This window comes from Opisthocomus hoazin, chromosome Z, assembly GCF_030867145.1.
Source record: "Opisthocomus hoazin isolate bOpiHoa1 chromosome Z, bOpiHoa1.hap1, whole genome shotgun sequence".
Taxonomy (NCBI): domain Eukaryota; kingdom Metazoa; phylum Chordata; class Aves; order Opisthocomiformes; family Opisthocomidae; genus Opisthocomus; species Opisthocomus hoazin.
The window spans coordinates 65,949,683-65,972,580 of record NC_134454.1 but is presented as its reverse complement, the minus strand read 5'-3'; the positions used below and the strand labels follow the sequence as shown (position 1 = coordinate 65,972,580).

Genomic DNA, 22,898 nt, shown 5'->3' with positions numbered 1-22,898 from the left:
GCCCTGGTAGCATCTGTGGAAGATGCCAGATGCTGAAATCGTAATTGCATCCTGGGAGCTGTATGTCTGCGGCAGTCACTGAAGAGTGATTGGTTTTGAGTGTGGAGTGAAAGGAGTGTGAAAACATTGGGACAGGTTAACTGGCATTTGCTTTGTGTATTTCAAGAAAAAGAATTTTTAAATTCAATAGAATTTGACAATTAAATGTATTCATGAAGTGCACAATTTCTGAGTTTGAAGAATTTGTTGTGAAGAACAAGATATTAAGTACTTGGTCAGAGCAACAATAGATTTCAGTGAATTTAGTGGAAGGGATAAATTTAAGACTCAACAGCTTGTTTCATCTATTCAAGTGATGTTGATTGATATAAAAATCAAACAGGTGAAATTCATGTTAGAGAAAGATGAAATGGCATTTGCTTGAGTTGTGACTGTCTTCTGTCTCTAAATTCTGAACATTGTTCGGAGGCGTTTTTGCTTGGGGATGAAAAATGTTGCCACAGTGGATAGAGCTGACTTTTCTGCCATAAGTGTCTGGGAAGTGCTTTAAGAATTTGTTTTTCTCACTTCCTTCTCATCCCTCTCCCTGTCCTTACCATAGAAGAAGCTCCAAGAAGCTATTGCAATACTTCTCTTTGTCTGTAATCAGTAGCTTAGAATCACCTACAATGCTTTTAATGTGTGACAAATAATGTATTTTTTTTTTAACCCAAGTACTTAAAAATATTAAGTTGCCTTATACTTTATGTGAAGGAAAGACAGATACTACTACAGGAACTTCTTGTGTCACATCAACACATAATTGTTGCGGTGATTTTTAGTTTGGCTAGGGTAAGATTTGCCATTTCCCTTGCAACTTCATTTTTATCAGAAGTTGTATTACGAAGATTTCAGAAACAGTGTAAGAGTATTTGTGATCTGTATGGGCTTTCAAGAAAGGTAAGTGACTTACAGCAGTCTGAAGTGTCAATTTTGCTAACTATACAAGTGAATTCTCTGGCTTCTCTGGAGTGTTACTACTCTAAAAACCTGAAGGGTAAACCAAACTAGTTTTCTACTGAAACTAAAAATTGCCAGCACACTACTTATTATTTCAGCAGGACGTGGTGTGGGTCTTTAATTTTTTTTTTGTTTGTTTAAAGTAGGGTGATGATATTTAAAAATTGAACTTTGCTGTATAAACCCTCCAGATAAAGAGGGAGAAGGCAACCTAATCAAAAATAAAGCAAATGTACTCTGCTGCTGTAATCTCTGGTCGTTATCTCTATGCTTGAGTTACTGCTTGAGGTCTTTATAAAGGGAAATCAATATGCTTTTTGTCTGCTTGCAATATGTTGTGCGGGGTTTCATGTCAGGATTTGGGAATATAGTGTGCAGTGATGTTAAACTGCTTTATTACTAATGCACTTTAAATGAACCTGAATACCCGAAGGCTTTGGTATCTTAAAATAGTTTAAATATCTTAACAGCTTTTATGACACTGATTAAATTAATCAAAGTCATTCTGATGACAGAAGGTTCTTAATATTCTTTTGGGATTTAAAAAAAAAAAAAATTCAAGAAACCGCTGCAGGTAGAGAACTGTTTCTTAGACTAATTTCAAATGCTCAGTAATCTGAAGTTAATAATTTCAGTGTTACCTTGGATTTGTATTTACCTATCTTTTTTTACATACTTAAGTTTTGGGGTTTATTTTAATTTCTTTAATGCTTAAGAGGGGCTCACTGTTCTGGTTTGAAACTACGAGAATCGCAATATCATTTAAAAAAAAAAAAAAAAAAGCAGGGTGGGACAAGAAGGCCTTCCATTAAGATGAGTGAGCTGACATGTCCTTAGTTTCAGTTTACTTCTATGCTCAGACATCCCCTCCCTAGTTTCTGTTTGAGTCTGAATGTTTCTGAAAAGATACTTATGGTCCATAAGGAGAAAAAAAAAATGTTTGGAGACTTGTCGTTTGGAAAAAGTACTTGATACTTAATATCACTTTACACTGATTACTGTCTGTCTGTATTCTTGCTTTTGTTTTGTTGCGTTTGATACTCTTTTAACTTAAGTGCTATCTTAACAATGGGCGTAAGCCCATTGGAAGGTGGTTCAGAAAAGTTTTTTTGCAGTTGTTTAAGGTACAGTCTCTACCTCTGTTGTTTAAAAATGTTACCTTTGCTGAACTCCTAGAAATACATGAAGTGGAAGTAAGTAAAGCAAGAGAGAAGACTCCTAGCTTGCAAATTTGCAGAGTTTTCCTATGCTGATGCTTGTTGTTCACTCCAAATGCTAGGAAATGAGTGAATTGTGCTTTGTATGTTACTTTGACTTTCCCTTTGCTGTTAAAAACACGTTATTATTGAGCCATAGAGCATAAATGGTATTAACAATAAAAACAAAAAAAAATTTTAATTTTTTTATATAAAACCGTATAGTTCAAATCCTGCAGGGCTGAATACTAATAGAGGTAAATAGATAGGGTTTTTATCTCTTGGAATAGATCCCAAATAAATGAGTTTTATTGGGCTGTACAAGAAGGAGTAATGTTATGCATGACATACAAGAAGAAATAAAATCAATATTGTTGCAATACATTGAATGCCGATTTACAAAACCTGAAGGATTACAGTTACTGAGAATCTATTGCTCTGAATTGGCTGAAGTAAATTACAAAACTCTTTATATAGGAATATGAGAAAAATTAAGAATGATGTACAACTTCTTTCTAGTGGGAAATCAATACAAGGGAGAGAAGATCTGGAAACTTGGAGAGGTGGGATAGAAACTGAACTTAAATTCTACACAGTTTAAGGGAAACTGGAACCCAGATTTTTTTCCTGAATTGCCTAGTTTTAAGCAATCTAGCAAGCACACATTTTCAGTGACAGGCGAAGAATGCTCTTTGGAGTTGAAGAAAATTAAATCTGTTTTTGAGAAAACATCTACTATTGGTTCCTGTAGGGAATCACTGATATTAAATAAAGTTTAGCCAATAAAAGAAATGAATACTGCTTCCTGGAGACATCATGCTATTGTATTTTAGAAAAGTCACTTCAGTCTAATTGTTATGACAGCATTGCTTTCCTTAATCTTCATCCCCAAGAGGTGGAAGACTTTTGGAGAAAGAGAGGCTGAATTTGGGATGAAAAAACTTTATTGGATGTGGCCTGCTATTAGTCTAGCAAATCTACTTTAATAGTTTTTCTTGTGAAGTGCTAGCAGTACTGCTTAATGGAAATAAAGGATTAAAAATACTATTTTGTAATGGGGATTGCTAAACATAAGCATTCACAAGTTAAAACAACTTCAGAGTAAAAGTATTTGAACGTAATTTATGACCAGTTCCTAATTTGAAGTGTCGTGTTTCCAAAAGGTTATAAAGTTTTGGGTAGCAAAACCACTTATACAATAGTCAGTGTTTGCCTTTCTCCTCTTCTGTTGCTTCTGCATGGTAACTCATCTCCAGCTGCAGCTTCTCCTTTCCCTGCATGCATGGATTGCCGTAACAGCGCTTGCGATGTTCTGTACCTGGGAAGTAAACTGGAGCTTTAAAAGTTCTGCTTGTGCTGCAGATCAGTAAAACACAGTCCCCGCGCAGGTTGTCCAACTGTGGAATAATCCCTGTGGCAACGCTGAGCTGTAGCTGCTCAGCCCTAGGTCAGATGCAGAGGGGTAAGATCATTGCTTCAGAAAGGCGCTGGTGCCCTCAGGGTGCAGGGGCATTGGAGGAGTGCTGGACCATCTGAGAGCAAAGCCTGGTCAGACGAGGTCAGCTCTGTTCCTCTTGGAACAACACACTTCTGTGTGTGCACGTGTGTTTAAATGCCTCTCCCTCTAGCTTTAGATTGCCTTCTTAAGAACTGCACAGACTGACGCTTTAAAACTTGTTTCTAATCAGGAGAAAAGATGTTTAATTAAAAAGCTGCTTTTCTGTGGTAGCTGGTTTTCTTGATCTCCACAAACTTCAAAGGCTGTCTACAGTCAGAGGGTTTTTGGCTTAAATTGTCTACAGATTTTAGTTTGCTGTGTTCAGAGATGCTTAAATAGAATTCATGGCAGAAAGTAATGCGGAAGGCTGAGAAATTAAATGAGCTTTTGCCGTGGAGGGGGTTAACCTGGCAAGTCACTCGGACAAGCAAATCGAATTGGCCTTGCTTTCATGTCCCATTGCTGCTCCTCAGTTTGCACCGCGGTGTGGGGTGCAGCTCTGTTCAGTCTCCTCAGCTGCTCTGGTGCAGCCTTTGGAGATGCTATCTCCCTTTCGACTTCTGAAGGGTATGACAGCATCTGGCTGGGAAGAGTTTGTGTTTTGCAGAGTGCTGCAGCTAGCTCAGTTGTCTCTATACTGTACTGATAAGCGCTGCAGTTAGATATAAAGAAAAAAATACACTTTGTTTCCGATTGTTTGAACTTGTTATCTTGCTGCCCGTTATCTCATCAGTAACTGCCTGGAAACAGGCTTCCTGCTGGGCTAATTGTCTCTAATTGTGGTGGGGCTGTTATCTTGCTAACCTTAAATTGATCTTATACAAATACTGGTGATGTAACAAATACAGGTGATGTAACACATACAGATTTAATTTTATAGAATCTTTAATCCAAGGATCCTAAAGCACTTTAATGAAGTTATCACATTATCTAATGAAGAGCTAAAAACTAAGAAATCTTGGGATGTATATATTTTTTCTTCTCTAATATTCCTGCTTTGATCAGCTTTCCACCTCTGAGTTACCAGTCGTACAAATATGCTTAGCAATTATTGCTGTTCCCATATAAGTGATCTATAGTTGATTTGAAATGAATTTGGGGATTCTCAGTGTGGTTTTTGCATCAGAGATTCATTACTCTACTAACACGATAATTGGCAGAAAGATCAACAGCTTTATGGACCATGAGGAACAAGCTGTTCTCTTATCTGTGAGTTGGCATGTGCTGGCAGGACTTGGGAATTTTTCCCCATTCTTACAGGGGAGCAGTTGGCAGTGACAGAAATCCAGAGTTTACACAAACATTACGCTGCATACATTTTTTTTTCATTAATATTGTTGAAAATGCAGATTAGCTCATTAAGCGTTACAATGTCAAATGTTTGATACAATTTGGTGGATGGGGAAAGTTGGGCATAAAGTTACATGAATTGTACCTTGAAACCTCTTTGAAAATGGTATCTTCCCATTGCGTACAACTGTTTATCGTAACTACGATGTCATTTTAGTGGCAACGTTTTAAAAAGATTGTTTTTATTAATCGTGGCCCATGGATGTAGATAAGGGGGAAGTGTTCCCTATTTCCTCTGTACAATATCAAGATCGTTTACCGACTTCCAGTTATGGGACTGATTAATTATGCATGTGCCACTCCATAAAAAGGCCTGTGATTTCGCAGCTGTCTCTGGGGTTACAGCTTGGTGGGCTCTGTTGGCCTGTCTCTGGCTCCAGAAGCTGGGATGCTGTGGGATGTGTGGGAACGATGGCTGCTCTATAGAAGCTGATATAGCTGAAGCTCTATCAGATGTGTCTTTTTGTAGGAAATTTTACTTCCTGCATTTTCTTCCCCTTGCATATCAGAGCAGAAGAATGTTTCAGAATTCCTTTGATCTTTGTGATTCATGACAGGACTGGGTGTACTCAGTTTAGAAAGTCTATTCAGCCGCAGCTGCCTGGGGTCTCTCCTCGACAGCAGCGGAGACAGGGCAGCAGCCCAGCACGGGGTACTAACACTGCTCGGTTCCTGGGTACCACAGGTAGGAAGGTTCCACAGCCAGGTGTGCATGGGGACAGGCACAACACGCTTCATTCAGTGGCAGTGCGTACCCAGAGCATGTCCTGGAGTCTTTTCGCTGCTCTCCTCTAAGGCTTCCTGAAAACACCATACCAGGTGTTAAATTTCTTCCACAATTAGTAGAATGAGATAGAAGCAAGCTATTCTATAATTACACAACTGAGAAAATGTGGTGTTTTTTTTTTTTAAAGTATGCAGTATAAAGCTGTCTTCTACAGATGAAGTAATATAGTCTGCTATGAAATACCCATTTTTAAGTGGTTCTTGTTGCGCTGGTGGTTGATATGGCATTAGGTTATATTTGTCATTGTCAGTTACCTGCATCATTTAAGGCTTCAGCCAGCTCCTGTAGCTGAGTTGATTTTTACTTCCCTGTGTGCCTCGCAAGGTAACTTCCATATTCTTTGACATGTCTGGGGTCTGCATCATGTAATAGTCTGAGATGAAAACAGCAGATACTGTATTCCTGTCTCATTATTCAGCCTTTAACTCCTCCATAGCTGCTTAATTGTGTTTGTATCATCAGAACATGAGAAGTTGATTGTTGTTGAGATCAAAGCAAACTGTAGCAGTAGAGTGCCTAATTAGCAGATACATTTGCAAGTTGCCTGTTTTGAATGGTGGAGAAGTAGAGTTTAACCCTCCTTGGGATGCTTATAAAAGCAACATGAAAGTTGGTAAGAGTCATTTGTCATAGTGGCAAAATAGAATGTGAAGAGAATGAATATGCATATTAAATTTCTTAAGTTTGAGGTGTAGGTCCTTAAGAAATACCCCAAGAACTGTTGAATTAGCTGGCTCAGGTATGCTTAGCAGTGTAAATGTAGAAGCATGCATGAAAGAACTTGTCTGGACTTAGCTAAATGCTTGGGTTTAATCAGCTGGTTACCTGCATCTGAGCTCTCTGAGGCTGCAGTCCTATTGTGCTAGTGCCTGAGCTTGTTCGTGCAAAACTGTCTGTGCAGTGAATTTAGAAATAAATTATGATTGTGCATCAAGAAGGCATTATCCATACTCCTAGAGGCTTTAAGTCTTCCTATTTCACCTATGGACTCTTGAGTGGATGTTGCGAAGCCAATGGTCTGATCATGTGTGGAGGGAAATTCTACTTGCTTGCTACAAGATGGATGCTTTAACATCAGTTGAATGTACAGCTTGAGAAATGTTTGAGAAGAGGGAAAGCACGTCCAATGCTTAATCCTGAAAGTGAAGGCTGAAGGCTTGAATGGAGAAGCTTATAGCTGTTTTCCAGTTTGTTGATGCAGCCACAGTAAAATAAGGCAAAATATTGAAAAGTTTCTTAATGATGGCTTTAAATCTATCCACTATTCTTTTACTTTCCAATTACTACTAATGGGAATTACGGGCTGTAATTCCATCACTACCCCGCCCCCCCCCCCCCCCCCCCCCCCCCTCCCGGCCCCGATGTGAGAATAGACCCTGAAATTTACAGCCTCCACATCATTTCCTACAGCTGGACTGTCTGCAATGGTTAAATTTGAAGCAGTAAAGCAGAGTGCCCTAACCTGATGGTAAAATACTAATGTTGGAGGCTCTTTGCCTTTCACCTGGCAGGTTTCTGAAGCTGTAGTGAGGTTTTGTATATCTGTGGCAGTGAACTTGATGGTATGTTGCCTCCAGCTTTGGTTTCCACTTCCTGCTGCCCTGCTGCCAGGCATTTGTATGTGGCTGTGGCTGCTCTGCGATGTGCTGGGGCTGCCACTGCTGCTGGGGAGCTGAGGTGGCAGGAGAGTGGCTTCAGTCTTCCCTCCATTTGCAGTGAGACCTGTCAATGAACTGTTCAGTCTGTTTTTTGGGGAGAAAAGCAGAACGAGTAGGAAGAGGGAGAAGTACACAACTGTGTTTCCTTTCAGTGCATTTCTATGAGCTAGAGTGATCTCCAGTAGGGTCCAGTTTTGTCTTCCACCATGGCTTGTTCCTGTTGCTCTGAGGTAGCTCATGCTCATGAGGTTCCCCAAAGAGAGCTGTGGACTGAGCAACTCACTTGAAACCGTGCTTGGCAAAACTGACATGACCAGAGAAGTCAGTTCTTGAGATAATATCAGTTATTTTTGGACTTCAAAGTAGCAAGGGAGAAGAATATATCTTTCTGAATGGTTTTTAAGTAATCTGCACTTATGTCATAAATATGTCTAATTGATTTATCAAAACAATTAAATGAAATAATTATTTCTTGGCCCTTGCCTTAAAGATGTCAGGATGGAAAGATGCAATTTTGAAGGCTGCTGTTTCACAGCAGCTACCACAAACATATTGATGCTTGCTCCCGTTCAGTTTGTGGTGCACTGTAATCATACGCACAGCTTCTGCTTTGGACTAATTGTGTCCATAGTTACTGTCAGCCCAAATCCAGACACTTCGATTTTAACAAAGTACATACTTGTCTTCCATTTACAGTTGTGTAATGGAGAACGCTTTTAACTTTTACTGTAAAAAATATTTCCATCAAAAACTTCCAAGATGCTTCCTCTGTATTTATCTTTGCATTTTGACTAGTTACAAAACAGAATTTCTAGCAGTGCAGTCTACACCATCCTAAGTACTTTCATAAAGGCAAAAACTTACTTGGATGCCAGAAGGTTTTCTCCATCATGTGCAATTGTTAACACGTCAGACTGCTGAAGATTTGAGACACATAATTTCTAAATTATAAGTGAAAATGGAAGATTTCTAGGTATTAAGTTAAGCTCATTTAGTAATTCTCAGCCATCCCGTTGGGATATGGATTTGAGAGGGAGAGAGGAAGGAGAGTAATACTTTAGCAGTAGGAAAGGTTTTTTATGATGAGAATAAAGCAAAGCCAACTTTCTGTGACTGATCTTTGTGGAGGTGTATGGAGTTTTCTAGTCTCTTTTGGCCTTACACAGTAAGGCATACAACAAGTGTGCGTACACTGGATACAATAGAAGTAATAGGTAACAAAGATTCCATTTGGACTTTCTACAAATAACCGTTATAAAGGAAGCTAGAGACGAGAGGCAAGTTCAAGGGGAAGAGGACACTGAACTCCAGTGATGTATTCCCTGTGTCCACCGACAACTATGTAATAGCGTTAACTAATGCTAAGTTATTACCATTCTGTAATCAACTTAAGTCACCTTTCATCGAAATGCATTTTGATAAATGTGCTGCTCTAATGAGGATTGCATCAGATGTAGGAAGAGATGCCACAGTTAACCAACAATGTTGTGACTTTAGGCTGTGTCGATAGTTTCAGGCACAGGAAGTGTCGCAGAAATGCCAGCAAAGCCTCTGCAGAAAGCATGGGAGGAAGTCAAAGGCCATTTTGGGGTTGAATGGGACAGCAGTAGGGGACCTGTATCAGTAGATAACTGCATCGAGAGCTGATAAAAGTAATAAAATTACTACCGGTGTGGCAATGATGTGTTGTTAAATGGAGATTATCCTGCACACTGGCAGTCTTTATGTGCTGTGTATGGGCCAAAATGCCAAATTAAGATGGAAGAGATGAGGTGGAGTTGAGGTGAATTCCTCCTCTATGCCCACCATGAGTCAGTTCACTCAAAAAGGAAATCACTGCTTGGAGCATTAAACTTGAAGGCAGCAATGAATGCAGTGTGAAAATCAATAATGCATTTCAGCTCAGGTTTTATGTGTAATACTGATACTTAAGTCACATAACAGTGAGGAAAACTGTGGATTTGTGTAAATTCAATGAGTTATTAAAGAAAATGTAAGAGGGGAAAAATACATACAATTATGAATAAAACTGTAGCAGGAAAAAGTGTAGGAGTACCACAGGGGCAAGAAAGAGGAGGAGTGGATAGTCTGAGGGGATCAATGAATTTTATATATTTTTTTTTTTTTTTAAATGGAAGAATCCAGGAAGAGTTGCTGACTAACTCATTGTGGGCAGGGACTGTTTTATTGTGTGGTTGTATGATTTAGTGGCACCCTAATCTCTCAAAGAAAGCAGACTGAGTTTTGGAAGAATTTTTTGTTTCTATAAGAAATGTTGATGTTCTGTTTGCTTTTGGAAATGAAGAAGCCTCATTGCATTCCTGTAAAGTACGTCTAACTTTTCTGATTTTAAGAAACACGGTATTGAAAGTACAGTTGCTACTTTCCGAATATTGTATTGCAGCCAGCATTCTTGTTGGTAACTGCTAATCTCCTGGTAGTATATCTCTGCATAAAGATTCATCTGTTACTAGCTTTTTGCAGAAGCCATGGCTATTTTTGCTTCTATAGAAAACAAATTTGTTACATGCCATTTCTGTGTTTAAAAGCATATATGGATGTACTATGAAAAGAAGAACAGGAGTTCTGGACAGTCTGCTACGCTTGCATTAATTTCAGTATGTTGTGAAATCTGTGGTGCCCTCAAGTCTCCTGTTTGGGGTAAGGATGGGAGGAGAGATCATTCCAGCATCACACATGCTCACATTTTCATTGGCAATTTTGATTGAGTTGAATGCCTAATTAGCTACTCCACAGGCCCTCCAGTGTTATTTTCAATATTTCTACAGGTTCATCATGCAAGAGAAATAATGGAATATTAAGTAAATTCTTACAGTGGCCCTGATTCTTACACTGGCCCTGATACTGAGTTAATCTACTCTGCTTTCTTGTTAGTCAGGCAAAATCTTACACTTGAAGTAGGGATTAGTACAAGATTTTGTTGTTGAAGAGAGTAGGATTGCCTCTCCCCTAGCCTCTGTACCAAAATGTCTTGGACTTTTTCAGATATCTGAGCAAGATAAAAACTGAATAAAATACAGATCCCTGTAAAGGACAAAGAATAAGGTGGTTATTAGAGATGTTCTGTGTCAGCATAGCCCTGCACATGGTAAGGTACAGAGTGCTCTGCTGAGTAACTGACATGAACAGGAGTCACAATTCTGGCTCCTATTTAAACAAAAAGAAAGTGTGAGCATTAAGAGTAGCACTTATTTCTCATATGCCTTTCTCCTCCTAGACTGCATTGACTTGTTATTTAAATCTTTTTGGCTTGGGATCCAAACCTAAACAAAGCTAGATTAATTTGTGGACAAAATACAAATGATTGCCTTCAACTTTTTTTCTTGGGAAGCTCAGTGGGATTAATCTGAAATGAAAATTAGTGTGGTCTGGGAAATGCCTAGTGGCTGACAATAGATTTCGGGACTAGTTTCAAACCCCTGCTAGAAAGTGCATTGGTTAACCAAAGAGTGATGCTCTCTCCTCAGTTTTAGAACAGGCTTTAATAAAATAGACCTGTTTCTTACTTGCATTCTCCTTTGTTCTAAAGATCAGAGGAAAATTTTATTGCTTTTCAAGTATTGATTCCTATGATGATAAAATGCACCAACAGTATGCTACAGTGATCAAGTTGCAAACTGTTTAACATAACTTTCCTGGTGGCTTCTAGAGTGACTTAATACAGAATTTCTAACAAGCATTTGTGTAATATATGCATACTTGACAAAATAGGTGTTGCCAAAGCATTCTACTGGTGTCACCGTCAGTGATATGTTGTCTTGTTTGGAGCTGTCTGGATACTGCTGGAATTCCAGGAGCCTTCTTGCAGAGTTCCATTACAGTGTTTGTAGCCTGCATTCTAGCCTGTAATGCATTCTAGTTTGCCTGCATTCTAGCCCCCTGTAATGGGGGACCCAGCACTAGGAAATGCCTGGTTTCACCCTTAGAACCTTGTCTTACCATTGACTCTCAGGAGGTGAGTCAAAAAGGAAGTAAAAAAAAAAAGTGCATAAACCTCTTTTGATGTGGAAAGCAGTAAAGAAACAAAACATATTTGTTTAAATAAAAGGTATGTATAACTTAGCTTTTTCCACTCACTTCTGAATTCTTTTTTCCTCCCTGGATAAGAAAGAATTAACATTTTGAGGTGATAGATATGATTGCATACGTGTCATGGTTTAACCTGGCAGCTGGCAACAAAGCACTGGACAGCCACTCACTCAACCTTACCCTTCCCCCCAGAGGAATGGGGTGGAGAAATGGGTAAAAGGGAAAACTCATGAGTTGAGATAAAAGACAATAAAGGCAACATTAATACAATTAATAATACTACTGCTAATAATGATAGTAATAATGATAATAATGAATATGCATAAAAATGATATACAGTTTTTTCACCACCCAATGACCAATTTGCAGTCAGTCCCCAAGCAGTGATTCTGGAACCCTGAACTCACGAATCTTTCAAAACTCCCAAAAAAGACCAAACTCGCAGAAAAGTTGGCACTCCTGGACAAGAGAGGATTCAAACCCATGAAAAAAAGAAAAAAGTATTCGTGCCCCCCAGCCCACCCACATTCACAGGCTGAGCATGCCGTCCATGGTATGGAATATTTCCACTGGCCAGCTGGGGCTGCCTGCATGGCCTTGCTCCCTCCCAGCTCCTGAACACCTGCTCACTGGCTGAATATGGGAGACAGAAATGAAGGACTTTTTTTTACATAGCAACAACTAAGAACATCAGTGTTGTCAATATTCTTCTTGTACCAAATCCAAACCACAGCAGCTACTGGGAGGAAAATTAGCTCTATCCCAGCTGAAACCAGGACAACTTGTCACTGGCATATTCCAGGATTGACATCAATGGAATATCAAAGATCTGGACACTGCAATCAATCCTTTAAGCTTTTTATGGCATCCTTTTAGTTTGGGATGGTGGGAGCCTATGTAAAAAGTTAGCAGAATTTGTTAGAAACAGGCAGAGAGAGCAGATGGGAAATTAATTCAGTTTTCCAGTTCTGGAAAATGGTATCTTGGATAATTGGGCAAGAAACCACAGCTTTCTTCTACATTTTTCTGCTAGTCTTGGGCAAGCTGTTAGCAAATTGGGTGAAAAATGCCTATGGGTTCTGCTTCACCAGTGTAACAAAGGACAATAGCGCATTTTCAAGACTAATTGGGAAGCATTGTAAAGACTGTCCTGTGCTGCTCCTTGGGAACTCTCTGGCTCCCAAGACAGCTAATTTCCAGAGACCTAAGCAACTCTCTGTGGATCTGCTGTTGAAAATAAGGTTATGAAGCTGAGGCCTTTGATTTCCTGGCAAACCTGTGCGCATCTACGAGGGTACAAATCCGGTGTCAATGGTCATGTAGCTTAGGACATGTGGTTTGGAAGACAGTTTTCAATTGAGCTGTTCAATCAAAGTCTTGCATTGTGTTTTTGAACCTAGATTTGATTAAAAAAAAAATCTTTTGAATTGTTGCTTTGCATCAGCTGGTTAGTCTTCTAAGAGAAGTCAGTTGCTTTAGTAGTGCGATTGTCTCACTTTTGCATAGTTGTCAGAGGTAACTAAGAGATTAAAGAGGACATACTTGCTACGACCAGTATATAGCCTCTTGCCCTGTTTCTTGGCAGTGGCTGAAAGTAAGCAAAACTGAACAGTATCATTACGTGCCTGTCCTCTCAATGTAATTCCCTGAGTATTCTCCCTGCTGCTGGTTTACAGCTCAGGGGCTTCCTGCGCCAGAGATGCTTTCTGCCTAATTAGTACCTGTGGGGAGATGACCCAGACTGAGTGGCAGTGCTTTGATCAGGGGTCTGACCTTCCGTTGCACTGCGCCTGAGCTGGCATGGCCACAGAAAAATGACACTGCTATGCGGTGAGCACTGCAACCACCAAGGAGGGGTCTGTCAGCCGCTCCGTGAGAGCCCCATACGAGTGCTTCTCAGGAATGGCTGGCCTGCACCTTGGGACGCTGGGTGACGATACTTTCTTGGGATACTTATTGGGCAGATTATAAGGAGTTTTGGGAGAGAAGCAGAATAGTCCCCACTCACAGGGTGGTGTAATTGTTATCCATGTAGTAGTGCCTTATTCCAATAAACCTCACTTTGTACCTCGGACTCAGAACCTTCTCCTTCCAGGAGTAGATAGCCACATTTTAATTTTTTTTAAATTAAATTTTTATTTTTGTTTTTGGCTAGCCTTCAGAATTTAATTTTCTTTTGTTCAGACCCACTATTCTAGATGGTTGCATCTGTAACAACAAATGCTTTAATTGCATTTCTAGGTAGGAAAAAGGTACAGTTGTGAGAATATTGAAAAAATAAATTTGCCTAAGAAAAGTATAGCTTATGGAAGGGTGACATGAAGGGCTAGCAACTAAATAGTAGGAATTCTGTTTTGATGGAATCGCTTCCAATCAGAGATATAGTGAAAGAAACAAATGTTTTAGACTGATAAAAGCATTATCTTACAGTAAACTCTGTCCATTGCATTGCCTCATCTGCAACATCTGATATTTTAACACACCCTTTCTTAACTTGACAGGCAAATATCTGCTTCCCAATACAACTGGACAGCAGCTGTGGCAACCTACTGAAACATCTAATCTTGTTCGCATGCGCCACCAAGCACTTGGGCAGTCAGCACCTTCACTTACTGCTAGTTCGGTGAGTACTCTTTTTCAAAGCTAAGAGTGTATGAAAAAATCTATTACATCTCTGTATCTGTTGGTGGGGGGATGGGGATCAAACCAGAGTTTATTTCCAGATCAACCTCTCCTTCTTAAGATACATTTTTAAAGTACCTAATGCATTCCTGCATACAACATTACTTAATGTGCTGAGTGCAGATGAATAATATTTATGGTAGCAGTAACTCTGAATTGGATTACTGGATTTTGCATAAGCTCTAAGCTGAATGTTGCATTAATGTAGCTGTTTGCATTTAAATGTTTTTTTCCTAAAAAAGAAAAAAAAAAAAAGCATGCTTTTTAAGACAGCAGTAGAAGGTAACTGTCCTTTCTCCTGAGCATTCTTTTCTATCAGTGTCTTTATTTACACCTTCTGCAGGACAGGACTCTGTCTTCAGGAGGACATGGGTGTATGAAGCATGAGCTTAATTAAGTCTTTTGGATAAAATGATAAGAGAAAAGGGAAGAGATGCCTCATACACTTGAACTGATTCAGCTTTTTGTTTTCAAGCATCCATTATCCTGCTTTGTGCTCCTGTATATTAAGATCTTAAGAAGAGCTGAAATTTAGTGCAGGACCCTGTATACTAGTCTACACTTTTCTTCACAGAATTACCGTAGTGAATATATTTTGTGTTCTATAAAGAAGTGGAAAAGTTTTATTAATGTTGTGTGTCCCCCTGTTTCCCCCCCCCCCCCCCCCCCCGCCTTTTGACTAGTTATTAGAACTTTGCTGATCCATGTCTACTTTCTAGGGGAAACTTGCCTTTTTTTTTTGTTTGTTTTTAACACAGTCTTCAGGTTAAAGAAGGCTATGATCAGACAATGCTCAACAGATACCACCTTGCCAGTTTTTCATACTGTATTGGTATATAGAGAGCTGGTTTCTCAATGAATGTATCTGAAGTAGTATTTCACTTCAACTGCATCTGAATCTGCACTTACAAATGTATTCGTGGTTTCTGCTTAGTGGCGGTGTTAACTGTTTGTGGCTCTTTGGGGCAGATGTAATTTATTGGACTTCATGCTCACTACAAGCACTTGATTCTATTGGAAATTCTATGCTTTGAGCCCCAATGTTGTCAAGGGAAGTAAGTACCGGCCTATGTATTTTTGTTTTCTAGTTTCTTAGGAGAAACATAGTTCATTGCGAAGGAAGTATTCAGATTATGTATAGTTGAAAAGGAAACTAGATGAATGGTCAGAAATCAATTTAAATTGCATCAAAATTACATTTTTTTCCTTCTTGCAGGTAATTGGGAATTAAAAATATTGTTTATGCTAATGATCTAAATTAACTAGGTGTAAAAAGTGCTGTGTGCTATTTGATTATCTGTTTCTGTTTGCACAACTATTAGGTGTCATGCTACTAGCAGCATTGTACTGTTGGTGTAATGCTTAAACTATAGGAATAGGAATATTCAGCAGCATTTTGACAAAAAGTATTTTAAGTGGTCGTAAAACAATAGACTAATGAAAAATTCAGTGAGCCATGCTTCCTTAAAGGCCTTTCACTCACCATCTATTGAGTTTTAGGGCACATTTGTCTGCCACAGACTTCTTCCTTCCTGTCTCTCCCCATCTTTTATCTGTGCCTGACTGCAGCTTCTTTCACGGTGGTGCAAAAGCAGGCCTTCTGTGCAGATCTGAGCAGATTGTGCACGGGGTGGAGATGCAGGTTCCTCAGAAGTATTTATTTCTTATCTGGAACTGCTGATCAGACGTGCCTCCTAGGGAGGTTAATGTTACGTTGTCAGGTAGGCAGAGCTCTTCTCAAGCCTCCTTTGACGAATACTTTGCTGTCAGACTTCTGAAAGACCCTGGCCTTTGCTTAGAAGGGGCTGTAAATTAGGGGTGACCCACCCTCCTCACCTCTCTTTTGGTCTCGGTTCTGTACTTTGATAGAGTTGAGTTTGGGAGGCCTGTTATTATGTTGCAGTAATGGGAACTTATTTTAGAAAGAGTTTGACATTACGTAGAAGACATTTGTATTAAGAATTTCCATGTAGCTGTTCGCAGTCTGAGTTAAAATGATTTTAAATGTAATGTCTCCCTCATCTGAAAAATTACTAGCCTGTTACTAGTTTTTTTACTAGGACCTATCATTCTTGCTGGGGTTGATACCCAGCTGATGTGGACATGACTGTGAGCAGTGATTATGTGCTGGTATAGAAAAGAATGACTAGCCAGCAGCTCGAAGATCCATACTAGTGTTTAGTGGAACTGCAAACAGGGTACAAAAGACTAATTTTTCCCTTTTTCCGTCAATAATTTGTAAAACATTCTGGGAAAATAGTTCAAAATAAACTGGAAAAAAGCTATTTTTGTTACTATTTCATTGTAATAAGCTGATGGGCTTAAAATTATGATGATGAGTCTGAAACTGTCTGAGCAATTATTTAACGTTTTATAGGCAGAAAGATATTTTGTGTCCGAGTGGCATGGATTGAATGAAGTTCCAGATTTTAACTTTTTCTGGATAGCTGCATACGTAAAACCAGTAGAAACCTGAAAGTAAGGTGACTTGATGATACTTGATGATAAATGTGTAGATAAAAGGCAAAGAATTTGTCCAAATTAATTGGGTGAAACTTCTGTAGACTTGCTTTGTCTTCATCATGGATTAATATCAAACTCCTGTTTTGGTTTTTTTTGAGGGTTTTTTGTTTATGCTTTTTTAATAAAAAAGTAATCTACTTTAAGGAGCATGAAGTCTTTCACTTTGTTTATCTGTTTTTGTAAAAATAAAAAAACCCACCCACAACAAAAACTTCACTCAGCCCAGAGAGCTTCGTAAGGCAGCATATTTCATGACTGATGAATGGTAGCTTGCTCTTTGAAATATCCACTTAATAAAGAGACACTATAAACAAGATCCTAAAATGAAACATCTACATTGTAATACACTTGGCTGTTAAATTCAGTCAAGACTGGTTGTGTAACTTCAGCTTTATGGCTAGTGCTGAGCATAGGTTGGCTGCTCCTTCTGTTGTGGAAGGTGAATATTCATGGTATAAAGTAAAGCAAACTTTGAAGGGCATGTTGTGTCTTTTTGGAAACTTGCAAGTTGTCAGTGAAATGACAAAATTTTTACTTGGTTTAATAATGTAATTATTAGTAATCTTTGACTACTCGTAAATAGTATCTACTAACTTGTCAAAACTGGAAAAAGGGTAATTATTGGTAATCTTTGACTACTCGTAAATAGTATCTACTAACTTGTCAAAACTGGAAAAAGGGTAAAACTGGAGTTTATGAATGGCTTAGGCCCTCTCCTAGTAAGCAGTGAAAGGATGTTTTGCCTAGGTATCACTAGAAGCATTTGCTACTTCTTAGCATACTATTCTGTAGTTTTTTCAAGATTTACCTCTTGATTTCTCCCACCCCTCCCCCAACTTTCCCCCTCTCTCTCCCAGCAAAATATTGTTGCCTTCACCAACAGAACGGAAGACTGAATTTGCAAGCATCTCTACTTTGGTATACTTGCTTTTTATTGCCACTTGATCAGTGTTAATTTGTAAGAATGGTCTTATGGAAGCTGGAGGGTGGCAGTTTATATAAAGTGCTGTTTTATAAGATGGATTGCTGAAAGGAAACAAAATAAGAAATGTTCAGTGACTATGAAAAAGCAGTTTTACTTCTTCAGAAAGGGCTTTGCCTCCTCCTTTCTTTTAAATGGTACAATACTGGAAATGAGTGTGGCTTTGTTAAATATGCCATTAACTTCAGCTAAATTGACATAATGTTGACAGTTATTATGAGAACTGTTTCAAAACTAATTATGCTAATTAGAATGTAACTACCAGTAATTGCGTGTATTCAAACAGCACACCAACACCCTTTTGTGTGTTTTGTTTCCCAGATGCAAGACTGCAATTTGTTGCCTGAGAAGCTGCAAAATTATAGCTTAGATAATAAATGATTGCAAACAAATAAAATGCATTCTTTAGAAACACTAATTGGTTAGATAAGTGAATGACAGTATCAATTGTGCTTGGGCAAACCATATAATTAAAAGGCCTTCATTTAAATGTTTTATTTTAGAATTGCAGGGAACTTTTATAATCATTAAGTGTCTGTATTGAGTTTTATGAGTATCAGGCATAGCTGAATTTATTTTTAAATAAACCAATTAGAAAGCAAAAGGAACCTGCATCTGAAACTTGGGTTGCTTTACATTTTAGCTCATTCTGTCTAGCAATTCAGGTCTTCAATGCTTAAGATTCTTGGTTGTGTCTGTGAGCAGCTATTTAATACTCTGCAAGTTAATGAACATGTTACAAGGATGGCACTTGTGAAAAACACAAAGGTATAATAGAAATTGACTGAGAAGGTAATCTTGGGTCTGTCTCTAAAATCTTCCCAAAATAGTTAGGTAGATTTCAGAAATACTGAGTCTCAACTGACAAGTTATTTGAATGCTAAGCCACACTATAGATTTGAATGCCACATTCTTGTTTGACTTAGAACTAACTCAACATCTAAGACTAATCACTGAGAATCTTTTTAAAATTGAAAGTATTTATTCTTATGAAATGCTGAAATTGCCAAGTAACGGTAGCAGGTTTTCTGTGCTTCCATTACTTCTAGCTTTTAACTCTAGAGAGTTGTTCTCCCTTGTGTATTTGATTTCAGTAACTTCTTAGCATTGAATATGTATTTGCATTCATATTTCTTTGTCTGTATTTGCCTTCTAACAAATTCTTAATTGCAGTTATAATTCAGTAGTTAGTTCTAAGTTAGTGGTAGAGAGAGGGAAATGGACATCCATCTTCATAAGCACTCCTTTATGCTCAATATTTGTACACAGCAAAAAGCTGGAGTAGACCTGGTCCAGAGCCATGAAACTGTAATACTTTCTGACAAACTGATGCAAGAAGTTGACGGCTGGGCGCGCTGTTTCACGAATATATATATATCTATTTGTCTATATCATTATTTTTTAAATGGTAACTGCACATTTGCGTTTGAAGCATATTTGTAGATTCACTGGCTTGACACAGTTCTAGGTGTTTGACTATTTTCCTAAACTGTCTGTAAAACTAATGGCTTTATGAATTCTGATGCTTTTCTTGCTCATTCTTGGTGGATGAAATACAGAAGTGGTGATGGCCAGGGTTAACTCGCCTCCCATAGGGAGCTTTTGATTTCTGAGAATTGAGAACACATCTTGTGCTGCAGAGTAGCATTAGTTAAAGAATAATGGGAAAAGTAGGTAAAATAATAAACTGTCATAGAAGACTGACCTAGGTTAAAAAGTCTTGCAAGCATATCCGTCATACCTTCTAGACGTATCCACTTTGTGGTGAAGTAGGTCTCCTCCCATCAGCCTTCTGGCTAACAGGATGTATTTGAGCGTATTCTAGAACTGAAAGCAGACGTTACTCTAAGTATTTTGCACAGTTTATTAGAGCTGAATGTAGGTATAATCCTTTTCTGTATGCTATTAATGGTACAAATCCAGCAGAGATCTAATGTGTGTAGGAGCTAGCAATACATCCCTATTTTGCACGTGAACACCATGCTTCTGTTTTCCAGTCATCCCATGTAATGATCCTCCCTCATGAGAGACTTTGCAGGAACAGTGAAAAGGCTCACTGGGACCAGTTTCAACTTCTAGGTGATGAAGAAGCTAGGGCTGTTAAAATTGTCTTCCTTAGCCTGTGTTGTCAGCTGAGCATGCCTTATTCTTTTAGATTTTCATTTGATCTGCAGGACCTACACAGCTGAGATCAGTAAGCTATGTTAAATGCAGTGCTTCACCCCCGGATCTGAAGCATCTCACTGTATGTTAGTAGTGACTCTGAATAAGGGTTTATTCTGCTTATCTGCTATGATGTTGGAGTTCTCTGTGTGTGGTGTTAGTGATGGTTATCTTACTGTGTTATCTAGAATTATTTTGCCAGAATTGCTTAAAAAAAAAAGTGGAAAGAGTGGAAAGTGTTATGAAAGTGAGGCCACGAACTTTCATGCTCGTGAAATGAGCCACATGAGAAACAAGCGAGTAGTCGTGGTTTGGCAATGAACTATACAACCAGAAGAAATGGATGTGTAATCACTTAAAGCATTTGAAGTTTAGATGCCTTTCTGGGAATGCAAGCTTTCTCAGCTTGGTATTGGATTTTGCTTAGAGGGTAACTGGATAAGATGTTATAATCTGTGATTAATGAGAAATAAGATTCAGGGATCTAGTGGTGGACTTTTCTGGCCTTAGATAAAAAACTCCTAGAACCCCTTAAAGGATTTATAGGGGTGGAAATGGGAGGGGGATAAAGAAGGTAAAAAGAACGTGGAGAGCAGGAAGAGAAGAGACTGAAAAAACGGCTGGCACAGGGATGTGATAACTGTAAATGTAACAAATGTAACATGTAGGGGATGTTATCACTTCAGGTGGTCAGAAACAAGTCTTGGTTCTTTGTGAATATTGGGACGGTTGCAAGACAAGGGACTCCTGAATAATCCCTTTAGGCGCCTGGGCCTTGGGAGAACAGGTATGCAAACTACAGAGATAAGGAGGCTGCAGGATAATCTGCAGATCCCACCGAGAGATGCCAAACAAACATGTGCTACGGACATTACCATATATTAATGAATTCTCGGAAAAGCCATTACTATGATAAACATTTCTTGGAAATGTAATTAATATGTATGTTAACATAGCATAAATACCTAGTAACTGTGTCTCTTCGGTGCACACGTTTGGAGGAGAGATCCCCCGTGTGCCCGGCGCCGCAATAAAGAATACCTGCTTAATAGTCTGCCGACTATTGAGTCTTCAATTCCGGCTTTTCATGGCATCAGATGGATTTAGGAAAATTTAGCTATAGTGCTGTCTCCTGGTCCCCATTACAAAAAGCAGAAGAAAACTGGCCAGTGTGATTTCATTGCCTAACCAGTTAACGTGTTAATTCAAACACTGATTCATCTATAGTTTTTAACATTTAATGAGAAAATATTTAATAACAAGTTGCAAGGAGGTTCTCCTTTGTTTGAGGAGTGTGTGCTGATGTACCAATCTGCTGTTGATGGTCTCATTTCCGCTCTTGGAAGTATGTGATAAAATTTTAAACTAATTACACTCACTGCCTTGACTTTAAAATAAATGAGCTAAAGTAGGCATGGGGGAATACATTATAAGTGTAGAAAAATCGTTGTATACCCTTCTGTCTGCAGGATCTGATGGCATAGTAAGAGGTGCTGACAACCTCAAAGAGAGTGCTCCTTATGTTGCCTAGGTGGGTAGCAGTAGGTTAGGGCATTATTTGGAGTTCTTATGGGGTAGTTACAACCTCAGTTCTTAGCATTCTTAGGAATTTGGTACCTATGCATAATTAGGATGAGATAATTAATTTTTAAAAAGTGCTGTAGAGGATAAGGTACTGCTCCACTGATCTGAATTTTAATAGTGAAACTACATATTGTCAAGAAACGTAATCTTGAGCATGGTAGAAATTTTTTTCCTGATGCTTCTTGAGAATAATTATCACTGTAGAAAACTCGATTTCTGCTGTGGCAGTTTCAGTTAACAGAAATGCAAATACTGAAACTGTTGGAACTTGCTAGTGAAGTTTGGCCAAAAATGGTGGACTTTGCTTGGAAGATGATGAGGTATATTCATTTCTGCTCATTTTTTTGCTATGGGGCAGTATCCTTTTACTAAGGCACAACTAGATAGGGCATGTTTTTAAATTGATAAAGAAACATTTTTTTTTCTTCTCTGTATGTCAACATGTTCTCATGCCTGTGGTGCTTGCAAAGTGATTGTAATGTAGCAGAGGATGGAAGCAGACAGCGTGGGAACAGTAACTCTCATCCCCCAAGCTAAGTACTCCCATGGTTCTGGTGATGGCTATAACTTTCAAAACAAAGAGACTCAAACTGAGTTGAATGACACTGCTGACTTACTGGAGTGGGGAGGGGAAATGTAGTATACCCAGATCTCTGGTGGGAATGGAATTTCCTCCTCTTTGATTTTTCTTAGTTCCAAACAAGCAAAGGTGTATGGCAAGGATTTTTCTGCAGGCGTTTTTCAATTTGAAAACATACTGCAGAGCTTGCTTTTGTGTTGGATGATGCACTGCTACCTCCAATCTTTTATGTTTCTAAGTTTAAAAGCAGATGCAGTTTTACTGACTTTAAAACTTTAAGGGGGTTGACTGCCACAGTTTGGCCTTGGCACATGCTGCTGGATGTTTATACCTATGGGTTTTAGTTAGACTTCCTTGTACGTTCATGTGGAATCAGATGTTTTACTGTAAATTGTGCTTCTGTCCTGTAGAAGCAAGTGGGAATGTGGACTTCAATGTTTTTTACCTTACATTATCTGTTAATAGTCCTGCAAGCCCTCCCTTGGTCTGATAATAACAGTGATGTAAATTGTTCTGACTTCACTAGTGAGATGCAGTTGCCATGTTTGTTCCACTCTTCTGTACGCTGTCACAGTGGACTATGATTTTTAGCATCAATTCTGTTTTCATCTCAGTAAAGCTAGCAAACACTCTACTTGCTTTTTTCACAATACGCCCTATTGTGGTGCATATCCAGTTCCACCTTATTTTTCATAAAGCAACAGTACAGTAAGATAACAGCATCTACTAAGAATTTTCTTCCATCACATTGTGGAGATTAAGAAACCTAGAGAAGTGCTCAAGTTGACATAGTGTCCCTTGAGTAAAAGATGTAATAATCAGCAGGAGATTGGTTAACTGATACTC

General features: G+C 38.7%; 1 protein-coding gene across 3 annotated transcripts in view; it reads left to right on the top strand.

Moving 5' to 3' along the window:
- MAST4 (microtubule associated serine/threonine kinase family member 4) overlaps positions 1–22,898 on the top strand; it is a 300,471-nt gene that overhangs the window by 67,497 nt on the left and 210,076 nt on the right. For all 3 annotated transcript variants that reach the window (XM_075447097.1, XM_075447099.1, XM_075447098.1), the window contains exon 3: positions 14,040–14,161. In XM_075447097.1, the coding sequence (XP_075303212.1) occupies positions 14,040–14,161 (122 nt within the window). The remainder of the gene's footprint in view (positions 1–14,039; positions 14,162–22,898) is intronic.